This window comes from Penaeus monodon, chromosome 6, assembly GCF_015228065.2.
Source record: "Penaeus monodon isolate SGIC_2016 chromosome 6, NSTDA_Pmon_1, whole genome shotgun sequence".
Classification (NCBI taxonomy): Eukaryota; Metazoa; Arthropoda; class Malacostraca; order Decapoda; family Penaeidae; genus Penaeus; species Penaeus monodon.
The window spans coordinates 46,965,202-46,981,919 of NC_051391.1; the positions used below are offsets into that span (position 1 = coordinate 46,965,202).

Sequence of the window (16,718 nt, forward strand, 5' to 3'; positions counted from 1 at the left end):
CATACATAAAATAAATAAAAATCTCTTCCAGGCGTAAAGGACAAAGATCACAGACCTTGACGCAGCCTCCAAAATGCAGGTGCGATACCAAGAATGCGACCCCAAGAATTTGCTTATTTACAGCCAAATTATATATTACACTACCTGCATATCATATATAGATCTACGATTTCTCTCAAGACACGGAGACAATCAATACTTGTTTTTTTTTCTTTCTTTTTTTACGTGATTGAGGGCGTTAAAAGCTCCGTCGGGCCTTGGTAAACAGACGGACGCACTGACACACTCTCTTGTTTTGCTTTCTATTCATTTGTTTTTTCTTCGTTCATGGCGTGTGTGCTTGTTTGCTTTCCTCTCACGGTCTGTCGGTTTTATTTTGCTCGGCTACTTGCTTCACGTTAGAAATCACAGTAGTCACGTTTATGAGAGCAGTTTCGTTTTTTTCCAGGTTAGGTTCGTCATTGTCTTAAAATGGTCTTTTAAAAATGACAATAACAATAAAGAAAAAAAAAATCTTGCCAAGTTTACGGAAAAGTAAGATAATCGCCGTGTCCGAAAAATCAAAGTCTGGAAAAGGCAAGAATGCATGAAAAAAGAGAAACACTTTACTTGAATTTAAACGTGTCTTTATATATATGGTGTTTAAGAGGTCAAAGGAAAGATTGGAACTCTATTTTGGATCATTCAAGGTTATGGTCTATACAAAAATTATTAGTAGATATGTCAAGACGTGGTTGACGTCTTAGTGTTTCCGCGTTAGAAGAAATAAAATTGACTGATTCATTACTTAAAATTACCTGCCGCGTCAACAGCTAAGGTCATTAGCGGCGAATGGATAAAAGGAATGTTTTTTTTGGGGGGGTCTGTCATGAATACGACTTTAATATAAGAGAACAAATAAAGAGTATGACAATGCGGTTCCATTATGTGCTTTTCTTTTGTTTCAACCCGGAAGCTGCCTTTTGTCACTCTTTCATACATTGGCATTTCATGGCGCCACGAAAGGATCGAGTCTGGAACTAAGGAACTATTGTTTGATACACGAAAAGCTATTTATATTGTCTCGTGTTCTTGTATAGAGTACGCCGACACATATCACACATACACGCCCCCCCCCTCCCACACACACACACACAGAGTACGCCGACACATATCACACATACACACCTACCCACCCAACCGACACACACACACACACACACACACACACACACACACACACACACACACACACACACACACACACACACGCACACATATATTAACGTTATGTGCACGTATTTATGTGTGTGAATGAATTGACGGATGTATAGATCGACAGAGAGGTAAAGAAATAGCCAGGGGAATAGATATATAGATCTAATATAACAGGTGCTTGTGTGCACTGTATGACTGCATATACTGGATAAATACACACAGACGCTTATTTACCAGCACCCATACATACATAAACACACACACACACATCCACAAACTCTCACGTTATGAGGATGAGCCCTTCTGTTTTCAAAGAGGAAATAGAGACCCCTAATTCACGTGAGTTAAAGTTCAAAATCGTAACCTAAGAAGGTCAGTCTCGCGGCGAGCTGTTCATTTAGTGGACTCAGCAGCAAGTCGGTAAACATGCACCGTCATGGTCCCCTGCTACTCTGGTGTGGCTTTTTGGCGCATTTCTTTTCCCTTTAATGAGTGGTTGCCCGTTTTAGTGACCTGTATTTCTCGTTTGTTTTTGTGATCGATGCGATGGGTAATGCGTTCGATTTTAGGATAGGGTGGACGTAATTCAAGCCGAAGAATCTTCAACGGTTGGCAGTTCGGTTAACACGTGAAGCTGCTTTCATATCTAGCATTCTCCTATGCCGAGTGTTTGTCAGTGTCTTTTTTTTTCTCTCCATCTTTTATTTTCTATATATATTTTTTGTATCCTGAGGAAATTCTATTAAGAAGGTCTTGTCTGCTACTTACTTTCTCGATCTTACAACTTCCCTTGCTTACGTGGGGTTGAAAGCGAAGGTCGTCTGTGGTAAACATAGGAAGTTATGTTGCTGTAAGTAGGTCGTGTGTGGTTGAAAGAGTGACCACGCAAACCGGGAGTCCTGTGTGTGAAAGTCCAATGCATTCCAGAGCAATATCAAGTTGATTTGACTATTTTCTGTTGATATATGACGATATTGGTAGTAATGATCGTGCACGTGTGAGTTCTTGAATTCTAAGTGTATCCTATGTGTATATGGGTGTATTTGTGTGTGTGTGTGTGTGTGTGTGTGTGTGTGTGTGTGTGTGTGTGTGTGTGTGTGTGTGTGTGTGTGTGTGTGTGTGTCTATCTGTCTATCTATCTATCAATATATGTGTGTGTGTGTGTTTTAATAATACGTCAGTCATTGTGACTATTCTTTAGGAAGACATATTAGGATACGACTTTTAATGAGTCGAATTCACCACTCATGGCTGACAATAGGTAGTGTTACAAAAGACGTTATTTTTAGGGGCCCGCCATATGATCAGAGCCCCAGGGGTACCCGCCGCTGCTAACCTGGCTTTGGACAAGTAGGCACATAGAATAGGTGAGAGAGAGAGAGAGAGAGAGAGAGAGAGAGAGAGAGAGAGAGAGAGAGAGAGAGAGAGAGAGAGAGAGAGAGAGAGAGAGAGAGAGAGAGAGAGAAGAGAGAGAGTTAATTTCTCTCGTTCAATTTTGTCATTATTCTTTGCATATTTAATACGGTTTTGATATTCCACGCATTTGATATTTTAACATTGTTTCGAAAATGAGACATACAATAGAAAAAAAAGTTGTATATAAGTTCCTCGACTTTGCACTTCAGCAACTATGTCAACATTGCAATTCCCCCAACGACATTGACCAAAATGCGCATTTTATACAGTTTTTTCAACTACATTGCAAGGAGAGGCTTCATAGTGGTTAGTCATACTTACATTACTACTGTTTTCTCTCTCGCCCAGTGAATCCTGTTGCGTCGGCTGCGTCCATGTGCAAGGGAGGGCCAAGAGAGAGAGAGAAAAAGTATGGTTTCCAGAGTAGGTATTGTAGTTATTAGTATAATTTATGCGGTGATATTGATGATGTGTGCTTGTTTGCTTTCCTCTCACGGTCTGTCGGTGCTATATCTGCTACTCCACACACACACACACGAAAGAAAGAAAAAGAAAGAGAGAAAAAAGGAAAAACCTGTATGTATATATATATATATATATATATATATATATATATATATATATATATATATATATATATATATGTATTTATGTGCGTGTGCTGTATATATATATAACTATATATAGAGAGAGATATAAATAGATAGACAGTTACACCACACACACACACACACACACACACACACACACACACACACACACACACACACACACACACACACACAAAACACACACACACACACACACACACACACACACATATAATATATATATATATATATATATATATATATATATATATATATATATATATATATATATATATATATACACACACATATACGCACATGCACACACACGCATACATACATACACATACACACTTATATGCTAGGTAACAATATTACCATTGGTACCTTTACATTAAGAATATTACAAGGAATGTTATGACCACCAGTAAACCTACTGTAACTAATCCTATTGTTAGATCCACTCAAGTAAAAGTCTTTTATCGTTGTTTTCTGTTAAGCCTTTCACTTCGACATCAGGTCTTACTGTACTCCTCAAGACGCGTAACTGTAATACAGGTCTATGTTTCTGTTGTTAACTCCATGTAAAAGAAAGGTATATAATTCTGATATCTGATGTAATATTGATAATATGATAACTTTGATGTATTGGTGATGATGATAGTGGCGGTAATAATAAAAATGATAGTGATTGTGAAAATGATGGTAATAATGATAATGATACGGATATGAAGAAATATATAAAAATGATAAAGATTACAATTATGATAGTAATAATGATATCAATAAAAAATGTAACAATGATATTAATGATGGTAACAAAAAATATAATAAAAATAACAACAACAGCGAAAGTAGACCGGTAATAATAAAAAACAATAAAGCAATAACAGCAAATTCTATTTATATAACATGAGCGCAAGATTACATTTACATTATTGCAACGAAGCGTGAGACAAAGAGGATTAACCAGATGGCTGTATCATCAAGCAGGTTTCAGGAAAAGCCTGATATCATGATCTAATAATTATTAACAGTGGATAAGAGTGGATAGAAATAACAGGGGATAACAGTAAATAAAAATAACAGTGGGTAGTGATGGCTAAAGATAGCACTGGATAACAGTAGATGAAATAGCACTGGATAACAGTAGATTCAGTAGTAGATGGAAATAACAGTGGATGGCAGTAGATGAAAATAACAGTGGGTAACATTTGGCGAAAATAACAGCAAATAAAGATAACAGTGGATAAAACGGTAGATAGAACAGCAGATGAAAATAACAGGGGATAGCACTAAAAGAAAATAACAGTGGATAAGAGTAAGAAATAACAGTTAAATCTGTCTTCTTCTCAAAAAAGAAAAGAAAAAAAAAGAATATATATATAAATACACACACATACACACACACACACACACACACACACATATATATATATATATATATATATATATATATATATATATATATATATATATATATATATATATATATATATATATATATATATATATGTATATATATACATATATATATATATATATATATATATATATATATATATATATATATATATATATATATATATATATATATATATATATAAGCCTTTAGATCTAAAGTTATGTTCGGCACAAACATAGAATTCTCGAAACCGTTCGCTTATCGTGGTGATTAAGCCGATCAGTCGATCCCTGATAGAAGGAGATTTAGAAGCCATTTCTCACGACCAGAGCAAACTCACCCAAAAAACTCCCCCAAGGCAGGGAGTGAGAAGGGCTGCCGCTCGGAAGCTCGACGAGAATTGTCCTTCTTTAGAAACTGGAAAAACTGGGCGGAGTCGCGCTGTCAGGGTGAGGCCATTCGGTTTACGCTTAGACACGTACTGATGTACTGTGCGCCTGTATGAGAGTGCGCGCGCGTTTGTGTGTATGTACATATATACACACATGCAGACACTCATCATGGGGGGCGGGACGAGAGAGAGAGAGAGAGAGAGAGAGAGAGAGGAGAGGGAGAGAAAAGCGAGAGAGAGAGAGAAGAAGGAGGGAGGAGAGTGAGAGAGAAGAGGAAGAGAGAGAGAGAGAGAGAGAGAGAGAGGAAGAGAGAGAGGGAGGGAGGAGAGAGAGAGAGAGAGAGAGAGAGAGAGAGAGAGAGAGAGAGAGAGAGAGAGAGAGAGAGAGAGAGAGAGAGAGAGAGAGAGAGAGAGAGAGAGAGAGAGGAGAGAGAGAGGAGAGAGAGGAGAGAGGGGGAGAGAGAGAGAGAGAGAGAGAGAGAGAGAGAGAGAGAGAGAGAGAGAGAGAGAGAGAGAGAGAGAGAGATTTACCTATCCGTGTTTGCCAGAAACGTTTTATCAACATCGGGGATTGAAACACATACAACAAAATACACGTAAATAACTGAAAAAAATAATAGAAAAAATCAACCCCCAAAGAATTTGAACGACACCCCAAACGTTTCTGGCCCAACAGAAAACGGAATTGCAGTGGAAATAACTGGCGTTTGTTTACACTCATCAGCTGTTCCGCCGACGAAGCAGCTGACCGGGCGAGGGAAGGGCCGCCCACGCACGAGGTTACGGCTGAGCTACGCCCTTTCGGGTTATCTAACGGCTTCCCTCCGAAAGTGTTATATGGTTAGGGACTTCCGTTGTTTTTAGTAAGTTTGATAGATGACGGAAGTGAGTGGTATTTGTGTCATAGATAGTGAAGTAGTTATTTTGTTTTCTCCCTTCTATTTTCGGAGTTTCTTGCGACGATTTGAGGTCAGAAGAAAGTTTCGGGCATTCTCGAGAAATGTTCTATGAAAGGTTGGGATATCTCTCGCTCAGGAATGATGACAGTTTTGCTGAAAGTCGATTGCTTGTGGCTCTAGACAACATTACGCAATCGAAAGGGAGCCACCGGCCGGCTTGTATATTTGCTCTGCGTTGCAAAATAAATACCTGTCAGTAGACTGTCTATAATTTACTTTTACTTTCTCCTAAATTCGATAAATAGCTTGCAATATCCACGAAAATTTATGTGGTATGAGGTAGACAGTTAAGATTTTAAATTCGATTTATAGTCCCACGTTTCATTGATTTTTAGGTTTAAAGATAATTTTCTTCCTTGACATGGTTGTTTGAAAGTGAAGATGATCAGATTACTGCCATCCTGTGTTTAATTTAACTACCTTGGTCTGTTATTATGAAATTGTAGAATCAGTTCAAATTCTTTTTTAACAAAACACATGCGATTGAGATTATTTTGCCTTGGCTAGAAGACTAAAGGTGTGTAGATCACTATGATGATTATGCCAGTAGGCCGAATTTTTAAGTGTTCTGGCAGAGGGTAAGGAATTTGTCATATATATAACAAGAAAGAACATGGACTGGAATGTCTTAAAATAATGTGTATATATATATATATATATATATATATATATATATATTTATATATTTTATTTTCATATATATATATTAAAATATATATATATATATATATATATATATATTTTTTTTTTTTTTTTTTTTTTTTTTTTTTTTGTGTGAAAACTGATTTGTTTATTAATTTATCTATGAATTAATTTTGTCATGGAACAATTACAGAAGAAACAATTAAAAAATTCTAAAACGTAAGCTCTGTATATTGTAATTATTGTTATGTAGTGTGTATGACCTTCATACAAGATGTCTTTTTTACCTTAGCTGTAATTATCACTGTCTATATCCATGACTTTATACTTGTAAATAATCACGCATTGATGATAATACATCTGATTTCTTTACAAAAGCGTAGAGGGGACCTGTAATACAAGATGAGTCTTTTAACATGGGCAGCTCGGGCCACCAGGTCACCACTATGTATCAAACAGGGGTAAGTGTATGTTGGATGTAATTTTTCTCTTTTAGTCCATGTGCTAATAATTGTCAATTTTATATTTGAAAAGGAAGTATGATATCTCACTTGATAAAAACAAGAACTAATAATAACTGAAACTATCTTGTGGAGAGAACTATGATTATGGAATCAGCAGCAGTGGTCAATACGCTTCAATAGCTTTTAAACATGGTGTTACTACTATTGATGTAAGAGAGGCTAACTGGAAATGTACATGGCCATCATTTTTTCCAGGCAATATTATTATTAGATTCTTTGTGTTTTTTTTATAATTAATATTATTTTGCTAGATTCCCATCTTGGTCAGCTGGTAGTCCTGGGTCACATATGCGGTTATCTCAATGGAAGACAGTGAAACTGCCAAAACAACTTGGCAAAGTGAGTAATACACTATGATATTTTGTAATTTATTGAAGTGTATATAATGTCGTTCATGTTTCCTTACAAACTACTTGAGCAGATTTTATTCCTTGTTAAATCTCATAGCAGGTTGTGGCTCGCTCTGTGCATGTGGTAAGAACTGAAACCACTTCACACACAGAAAAATTCTCCTTGACTGTTTTGCTGAGGTTAGGGCTAGGAGGAGGAACACTGATTGGAATAAAGGTAAGAAATTAACATGCTACAGGTCACATATTATGTAAGAAAACTATTTCCTTTGGGGTGTGAGATATGAACAAGTACATAGAGTCCTTGTGGATACTTTGAAACTGGTTTGCTTAAATAGTTTTCTCTTCGCTAATGTACAATATCATAAAAGTACACTTCAGTGTATCAGCTACAAAATCTTTGCGATGCTAGTTACTTCTTGCTCCCAACTGTCTCAGAAGTTTTTGCAATGAACCTTTTTCATATATTTATCCATTATTATCTATTATTATGTGTTTTTGGTTGTTTTATGTTACATAGTATAGGTTTTGTAATTCTATAATAATAAACTGCTATTATGTTAATATTTCATACTACTTATTTGAAGGCCTTTATGATAATGAGAGACTCAGTATACCTCAGTATGATAAAGTATGTTTATGATTAATTTGAATAAGGACATGTGAAACAAGTGCAATATTTTATGTGTGTGATTTTTCCTTCTTGATTAATATTACATAGTAAATCTCAAACATAATTTTTAGTATCTTATTTAGTGGCATCACATCAATTTGTATTCTGTTGCTATTAATATAAGGGATACATTATTATTTTTTTTTTACTTATGATGATTTATTGGAAAGAAGTGTTTCTTATAAAAAGTGTGATTTATTCATATAGAACTATTGGCATTTAAAGGGAAAAAAATCACATAGATTAAAAACTTTTGTGGACAAAAAAATATTTAAGTTCTGTTAGATCCGATATTCTTGATATATTAATACAACTAATCAAGGTGAATTATTCTACATGTTTGTATGTTGTCATTCAGTCAGATATTTTTTTTCTCTCACTAAATGGAAGTATAATTGGTAAACACAAAATATTTTGATGTAAGTTATACATCTAAAACATAATGTACAGATCTCAGATATAGATCTTGTACCAAATTCAAAATTGGTGTTAATGAAACAATTGTATTAAAAAAAAAAACTTTCAGGGACTTCTGACTCCTGTAACAGCTGATTGCAAGGCAAGCCAACCAACCCCAGCTGTCGTTGCAGAGATACATGATAGGTTACATGGAGCAGGCCAAGCTGAGGAGGATAAGGATCCACCCTTCGACTGGCTTTACTTTTGGCGCCTTTTAAAGCCTCAGTTGCACTACTTCTTGGCTGCTATGGGGGTAAGATTTGGAGAGTCACAAGAAGATATAATGGTTATTATAGTGAATATATATAAAGTGTATAAAGTTATGAATTACAAATTGAAGATGTGTTTAAAAGTTATATAAAAGTTGTAGTGATTTTTTGTTTTTTAGTGTGATTTTTCTGCATGCTCATTTGAAACACAATATTTTCTAATACTGACTAAAAGATTGCTTTGATTAAAAGAGACCTTGATTCATGGGTGAATATATACTTCCATCAGGAAAGAGGAAATATGAAAAGGAATGAAAAGTGAGAAAAAATTGTTTTCTTCCAGAGTGCCCTCATAGTCTCCTTGGCCAACATACAGATACCACTGCTATTGGGAGAGATTGTAAATGTTGTGGCAAGATTCACAGGAGATCACACAGAAGAAGGAAATAATTACATCAAGGAGATCACTGATCCTACCATGAAAATTATAAAATTTTATGTTGCTCAGGTTGGAACCATTGGTACAGCTGTTTGTTCATGCAGGATTGTCTGTTTTCTGTATAATAGAAATACTATAATTTATTTGAGCATATTTTTTGTTTATTTTAGTCAGCAGTATGAAAAATTTGATAGATCTTAAGATATTATCGTGATAAATGTCTCTTATTTCAGGCAATCTTTACCTTCTCCTACATAGCTTTTCTGACACGCATGGGAGAGCGCATGGCAGATGACCTAAGACAGCAACTTTTTGCTGCTCTTCTGAAGCAAGATATTTCTTTCTATGACCAACACAAGACAGGAGAATTAGTTAACAGGTTAGCATTGTGGGATTCAGAGCACTGATACTTATATGTTGATTCTGTGGTTCCCAAACTATGTGCTTAGGGCTGCCAGAAGATTTCAGAATGAGATAATCTGTTAATTAAACTTCTGTTTCTCATGAACCCCGGGCATGGTATCTCACCAAAGAAGTTACAAAGGTTCATTTCAGTTTCTGTGTCATGAACTGAAAAGAACTTGTATAAATTCAGTTTATTTTATGTTTGTTTTGCTTGTTTTATTAAGTTTTTTATATTTGTTATGCTTCTTCCTGTGTTAACTTATGTTTGTATATAAAGTCTCCTACCTCTAGTGAGCTTTATATTTGTCATTATGGTTACATCTAAGTTTACTTGGCTTAGAACCTAAGTTTATTTTCTTTCAAATATTAGTGATTTGTTGAACAGGTGAAGATGCACTCTGTTCAAAAAGTAAATTCATGTTGGGTTAGGGGGGCAGTTAAAGGAAAAGATGCTGTAGGAAGGACTATGTTAGTATGAGATGCCATTGCTGAAAAAAGAGTTTGGGAACCACTGCATTTTTTATTTGTAAAGATAATGCACCTTTGTAGGTAATAACTACAGTTATATTGTGCTTTGATTATGATCAGTAAAACTAATATATATATATTTTGAGATACATTTTTTTTTTAGCTTTGAAGACTCAAGATATGTTGGATTAAAGTAAAGAGTCAGTTCTGTTGGGAAAAAGTAATGTCATGAAAAATGTGATTAGAGTTTAGCTACTTGAAGCTACTTGTGCTTCTGAATTTTTAATTAATATTACTTTTCTTTTACAGGTTGACAGCAGATGTACAAGACTTCAAGAGTTCATTCAAGATGTGCATATCACAAGGACTCCGTAGTGTCACACAGGTAAGTAACTAAATTATATTAGTGGAAGAAAGCATTTTAAGTTGAAAATGTCTGATTTTTTAAAATGCAAAATCAGATTCATTGACACTGGTTTTGTTTTATTAATTTTGTGTACTTGTAGGATTATGGAAATGTTTTTTTTATTATTATTATCATTATTATTGGTAATGCTCTGTTAATTAGAATGGAGATGATAATGGCAATTATTAAGTTTGTGATAGTAATAGTAGTATCAACATTAAATTTAAGTAAGACAGTAAGCAGATAAGATCAAATAAGCCATGTGATTGATTCCTTGGTGACTAAGCACTTGTAAAACAAACTGTGTTTAAATAAAATTGATAAAACAGAACCACAGTAAACACCGTAGGTAACTGGCATCAGTTGGTTAAGAATCAACATCATAACTTTTTTATTTTATTATTATTATTATTTTTTTTACCTGAGTTAAGCTAAAGACACTTTATAATGGCATGTGTAATACCATACTGAGAATGGCCATCTTGCTGGGGACACATTTATCTTGCCATTGTTATCTCATTTCTACCACAAATTAAAAAGCCCTTCTAACATGCAGACTTTTGCACCATGGGAACTGAATACTTTTGTGGGTCATAAAAGGTCTCAATATTTCATACATGTGTTGTCTGTATCAGAGCCACAAGTAAGGACTTTATTGGTGTATACATGGTATAAAAATATATAGTCCAGCTGCATGCATGTGGTGCATACTGCCTTGTTTATGTGTGGCCTTGGAATCTAGATCTCTTGGCATCTTAGCCAGCCTGGAGGCACTGGGTTCAATTTAATGGAAATATTGTGAGGCATTTGATAATAGCAGTCCATTTTCTGTAATTTTTGGATTACCCATATAATCCTTTTTTAAATAGAGAGTTATGTATAAAAGGTCTGAATGGGAATGAATATCTTCACAATACAAGAGATGTATTTGACCAGTTTTGATTATATCTTTGTCAGAAATACATGTATTTCTGATGAAAATATAATCGAAACCAGTCAGATACATCTGTTGTATTGTGAGGATATTCATTCTCATTCATACCTTTTATACATTTGTAAACATGAATACGGTTCATAAAGAGTAATGTGTTTGCTTTTGCTTTCAGATCATTGGTTGTGGTGTTTCACTTTATTCTATATCACCCCAAATGACTGGACTAACTGCAGTGACAGTGCCAGTAATAATTGGAATTGGCACTGGTCTTGGCAGTTTGTTGCGTGCACTCTCTCGTGAAGCACAACACCAGGTGTGGTTTTGAGATTTAAAGTTACATGTATTAAGATAATATGGAAGTTAAATTAAATCACTATAATTTTACTATTGTTAGAGATGTCTTTGTTAATAATTTGATACTGTATAACAATGTTTTAAGGTTGAATATGAGTAATTTTTCTCTTTTCTGTTACCTTTTTGTGAAATTGTTTGAACACCCATATCAAGGAACAGCAGGATTTGAATAAATTTGAAAATTTGATTGTCAGGTTGCAAGAGCTACAGGAGTTGCAGATGAATGCCTGGGCAACATGCGAACAGTGAGGGCCTTTGCCATGGAGGATTCAGAGGAAACTCTCTATGCAAGGGAGGTTGACAAATCAAGACAGCTGAATGAGGATCTAGGCCTTGGCATAGGTCTCTTTCAGGTATGATATCGAGGAAGTTAATCAGGTGACCAAGAGTGTCTGCAGTCAAGAAGCAGAAGAAATTAATTTTGTGTTCCTAGTATGTTTCTTCCTTTATTCTTATAGGGGAGATCACAACAGGAAATTTATGTAAACAGCAGAAGTGTGATTTCATGGAAATTGCTAGAGCTTATTTGTAAAAAGTTTACTGGAAGTGATTGTTTTTTTTTTTAAGAATGCATAATGTTTTGCAGTATTTTGTCCCCACTGCAGATAATTGCAACAGACATTATTCTTTCTTTTTTTCATATGATCAAATGCAGGCTGGCTCAAACTTATTTCTGAATGGCATAGTACTGGGGACCTTGTACATAGGAGGTTCTCTGCTTGCCACTAATCAGCTGAAGCCAGGTGACCTCATGTCCTTCCTTGTTGCCGCCCAAACCATCCAACGCTCGCTTGCTCAGCTCAGCATTCTCTTTGGCACATATGTCCGCGGAATTAGTGCTGGGGCACGTGTGTTTGAGGTGAGGTTGTGCGCTATGAAGGTTTATGTATCTGTTCTTTTGTCTATTCTGTACAAATTTTTTTTGTGATGATAATAATCATGGATTTTAGAAAAAACTTCAGCATCAGCATCATTCAAGTTGCATTTCACTTTTCAGTATATCAAGTTACAACCTTCCATTCCTTTGAAAGGCGGAAAAATCATTCCCTACCATACACTGATGGGCAATATTGAATTCAGAAATGTGTCCTTTGCTTATCCAACAAGACCAGATCAGGTATGAGAGGAACTGGAGACTTTTATTTGTTAATCTTCTGAAAACTCTGTAATGAGAATATCCAATATGCAGCTTATTCATGTTAATCTTATTTGAACTATTCTGTAAGAAACTTCAGTTTACTGTCACTGTTTGTATGATCTTATTTGAATTCTCCAAGGAGAATTTTCATTTAGTATTCGGAATTAGGTTTATCTTATTTGAGCAATTCATTGAGAATTTTCGAAATCACTCTTAGTTTACAAATGTTTAACAGCCTCCTTAATGTGCTTAATGGTTTTATAGGAGGTGCTAAGGAATTTTAGCCTACGGATTCCAGCTGGCCGAGTGGTAGCTTTGGTAGGAAGCTCTGGAGGTGGCAAATCTACTGTGGCACAGCTTCTGGAAAGGTGAATGCTTCTAAGACTTCAGTCTAAAATATAGGGAGATATTTGAAAGATATATGCTAGGTTTACTGTATTTAAAGTTACTTCTTAATTAGATGATTTACTTGTTCATTACTTGGTATACTTATAATAGTATAGAATTCTATGCATTGTAGTGATTAGTGGTATAGTGAACAGATTTTTGATATATGTACACTTCAATTTTAATATCAGTAGTATAAGACCTTTAATGTGTTTTAGGAACATGTCAAGACTAGAACCCATAGCAAACCTTGCTGAATTAATAATTTTCCTACTATGTTTACCAAGTTTAAAATTGTTTAAAACATGAAAAGCACTGATTTTGGTATTACTATCACCTCGTATTTTTCCAGTTGGTATGAATACATATCATGAAATGACTGCGTAAATATATATAAAAAGAATAAAACGTTAATTGACTCTGTTCTACCATCAATATTGCAATTGTATCAGAAAGGAAATAGGCATAGCAAAGACATAGCTAAATACCCAAAGAAAGGGTATGATATATGTTTGATTAGCAACATGAATGCCTACAATATTGTAGTATTAAAACATACAGCACTTTTTTATTCTTGTATGTAAGAAAAGGTATAAAGCAATTTATCTATTAATTTGTCATTTGATATATGTAAAATGATATATATTTAAGATTGCCAGTAAAATTATGAACTAAAATAGGGTACTTGGACATTTGCTGCATTTTGGGGGCTCTCTGCCATGCAGCATCTGTTGAAAGAACAGAGAGTCATATCTCAGAATTTTGTGTATTTGAATCTTTGTCTTAGATTACAGAAAATTAGTTATCTGGACCTTGTTTTTTTCTCATGAATTGCATACCACGAGGATAACTAGATTTCTTATTTGTGCAGTTCATGGATTAATGAGTCTACTTTTTTGTAAAATCAATAATGGAAGAATGATTCAAGATTCCTGCTATCTTTTCTTCCCAGGTTCTATGATGTAAAGGAAGGCTCCATCACCATTGATGGAGAGGATATTCGCTGCCTTAACCCCACTTGGCTTCGTGGCCGCATCATTGGCTTCATCAACCAGGAGCCAGTCTTGTTTGCTACATCCATTATGGAAAATATACGATATGGCCGTCCTGATGCTACTGATGAAGAGGTGCTACAATGGAATTTGTTTTTATTTGGATATGTTTAAACTTCTGAAGTTTGAATGCTTATCAAGATATTTTACATAGCACTTTCAGTAAGATGATATAAAATGATGCTGATTTTGATTTGCAAGCTTAGTCCAAGGACGAGTTCCTGGGTGTAGTTCTAGGGTGGGGGGGGGGAATAAATCCAGAGGGTGTTGATGGCTTAGTAACAGATAAGATAGAATTTGTATAGATAAATTATTTCTCCCTTGATCTGCAATAACCCTAAGCTGGTACTGTAGCTCAAGATGAAAGGTTACTCAGGACACCTAAGACCAGTCAAGCATCTACTGGTTTGTCATAAATGGAAAATGGGAAACTCGCATTTACTACTAAGATGCCAAATATGCCTCATGCACACAGCAGAATAACCAAGGAAGCTTTCTTCACAGGTCATAGAAGCAGCCAAAACAGCAAATGCTCATGCTTTCATTGAAGCATTTCCAAGAGGCTACAATACAAGGGTTGGAGAGCGGGGTGTCACAGTGTCTGGAGGGCAGAAGCAGCGCATTGCCATTGCCCGTGCTTTGCTCAAGAATCCAACCATTCTTGTCCTAGATGAAGCAACAAGGTAGAGTTTGTTTTTTTGAGAGAAAGAGCTTTATATGTATCAGAAGATGATACATCTGCTCTCTTTTTTTACATATTTCTTTTTGTTTTACTTATAGTAGTGATAGATTTATTTATAGCCTGATCACTGTTATTATTATTGTTATTATTATTTTTTTTTTCTCTATAGTTTACAATTTTTATTGATACTAATCAAAGGTATTTTTCTATAGTGCACTCGATGCAGAATCAGAGGCAGTGGTTCAAGAAGCCTTGGAAACTTGCATTCAGGGCCGCACAGTTCTGATTATTGCGCACCGTCTGTCTACCATTCAGAATGCTGATGTTATCGCTGTCATAGCCCATGGAAAGCTAGCCGAGGTTTGTCAATTCCCACGATTTCTATGACATTTGATAGTATTTAGTATTGTTAAAAGTAATTTCTAGTGTTTGTATGCATAAATAAAGAGTTTATTTTTCTAAATCTTCTAACAGATTGGTACTCATGAAGGTCTGAAGAAATTAGGAGGTATCTATGCGGACTTGATACGTCAGCAGCAGAAAGAAGAGGAAACTTCACAGAAATCTTGGGGCTTTGCATAAGGAACGCAAAAAGATGATATGATTTCTCCAAAGGAAGCGCCTCATTAATGTGTCTTCAAAGAGTTAAGCATGGTTGACAGAAATTTGTCTTTGGAAATATGGCTGTGAGATTAAGACATTGTGTCATGTTGTTATAGTTGATTAAGCTGTGTCAAATGTGATAAGCTTATGAAAATTTGCCAAAATTATTCTGTGAAAAATTTTAGATTAATATGTGAGTGATGAATTGGTAAGTAATATTTATACTCTGCTTTGATTAGCCATTTCATAGGATAGACTTTGAGGATGGTTGTAATTTAAGTTATGTGTGTCAGGTATAGCTGTTTTACAAAAGATACACGTAACTGTAATATGCACATGAACATTTTCATAATTGATGTGATGCTCTATTTTTGTACTGATATTGTTGTAACATTTTGAGCATTTACCTCTACTCTTTGCAAAGAGATCATCTGTTCTTTTGTAGACTTCATTATTATTGAGTATTGTAGGATATGCACTATGCTTTCACTCAGCTACTTGTCATCATATGGAGACCTTCATTTTGAGCATTTATTGGTTACCTTTAACTTAAGGGAAAATGACATATTTCGGTTTTGCTTTATTCAGCTAGTCACATACTTACTTTATGCATTATTGATATTTTATAAGACTTGCATTTGCTTTGTGCAGAATGTTGTAGAGAAGTATATGAGTGAGTGAGTGAGTGAGTGAGTGAGTGAGTGAGTGAGTGAGTGAGTGAGTGAGTGAGTGAGTGAGTGAGTGAGTGAGTGAGTGAGTGAGTGAGTGAGTGAGTGAGTGAGTGAATTCTATCTATCTATCTATCTGTGTATAAAAGGTATGAATGAGAATGAATATCTTCACTATACAAGAGATGTATTTGACTGGTTTCAATTATATATTTGTTAGAAAGACATATTTCTGATGAAGATATAATCTAAACCGGTCAAATACATCTCTTCTGTTCTGAAGATATTCATTCTCATTCATACCTTTTATACATTTGTCAATATGAATACAGTTCTATCTATCTATCTATCTATCTATCTATCTATC

General features: G+C 35.0%; 1 protein-coding gene across 5 annotated transcripts; it reads left to right on the forward strand.

Annotated features, from left to right (window-relative positions):
• The first annotated feature begins 5,515 nt into the window (after window positions 1-5,515).
• On the forward strand, window positions 5,516-16,462 carry LOC119574601 (mitochondrial potassium channel ATP-binding subunit-like). Of its 5 annotated transcripts, none has more exons than XM_037921938.1 (17): window positions 5,516-5,839; window positions 6,984-7,061; window positions 7,376-7,463; window positions 7,575-7,691; window positions 8,674-8,859; window positions 9,159-9,323; window positions 9,488-9,633; window positions 10,437-10,512; window positions 11,640-11,780; window positions 12,016-12,174; window positions 12,477-12,680; window positions 12,819-12,938; window positions 13,224-13,327; window positions 14,299-14,473; window positions 14,903-15,081; window positions 15,293-15,440; window positions 15,555-16,462. In XM_037921938.1, the coding sequence occupies exons 2-17, from the start codon at window positions 7,003-7,005 to the stop codon at window positions 15,660-15,662; spliced, it is 2,175 nt and encodes a 724-aa protein (XP_037777866.1). In that variant the 5' UTR covers window positions 5,516-5,839; window positions 6,984-7,002; the 3' UTR covers window positions 15,663-16,462. The 5 variants fall into 5 exon arrangements, with proteins under 5 accessions (XP_037777866.1, XP_037777862.1, XP_037777864.1 ...); XM_037921934.1 differs by having other exon boundaries at window positions 5,517-5,862; window positions 6,979-7,061; window positions 7,572-7,691; XM_037921936.1 differs by having other exon boundaries at window positions 5,517-5,862; window positions 7,572-7,691.
• Window positions 16,463-16,718: the final 256 nt, after the last annotated feature.

What these genes read in the sequence shown, in the direction of transcription:
- LOC119574601 (XM_037921934.1), top strand. Translation starts at nt 7,003, where the DNA reads ATGAGTCTTTTAACATGGGCAGCTCGGGCCACCAGGTCACCACTATGT. An exon ending in GAACACTGATTGGAATAAAG is followed by an intron (nt 7,692 to 8,673) that starts GTAAGAAATTAA and finishes AAAAACTTTCAG; the next exon opens with GGACTTCTGACTCCTGTAAC. An exon ending in ACAGGAGAATTAGTTAACAG is followed by an intron (nt 9,634 to 10,436) that starts GTTAGCATTGTG and finishes TTTCTTTTACAG; the next exon opens with GTTGACAGCAGATGTACAAG.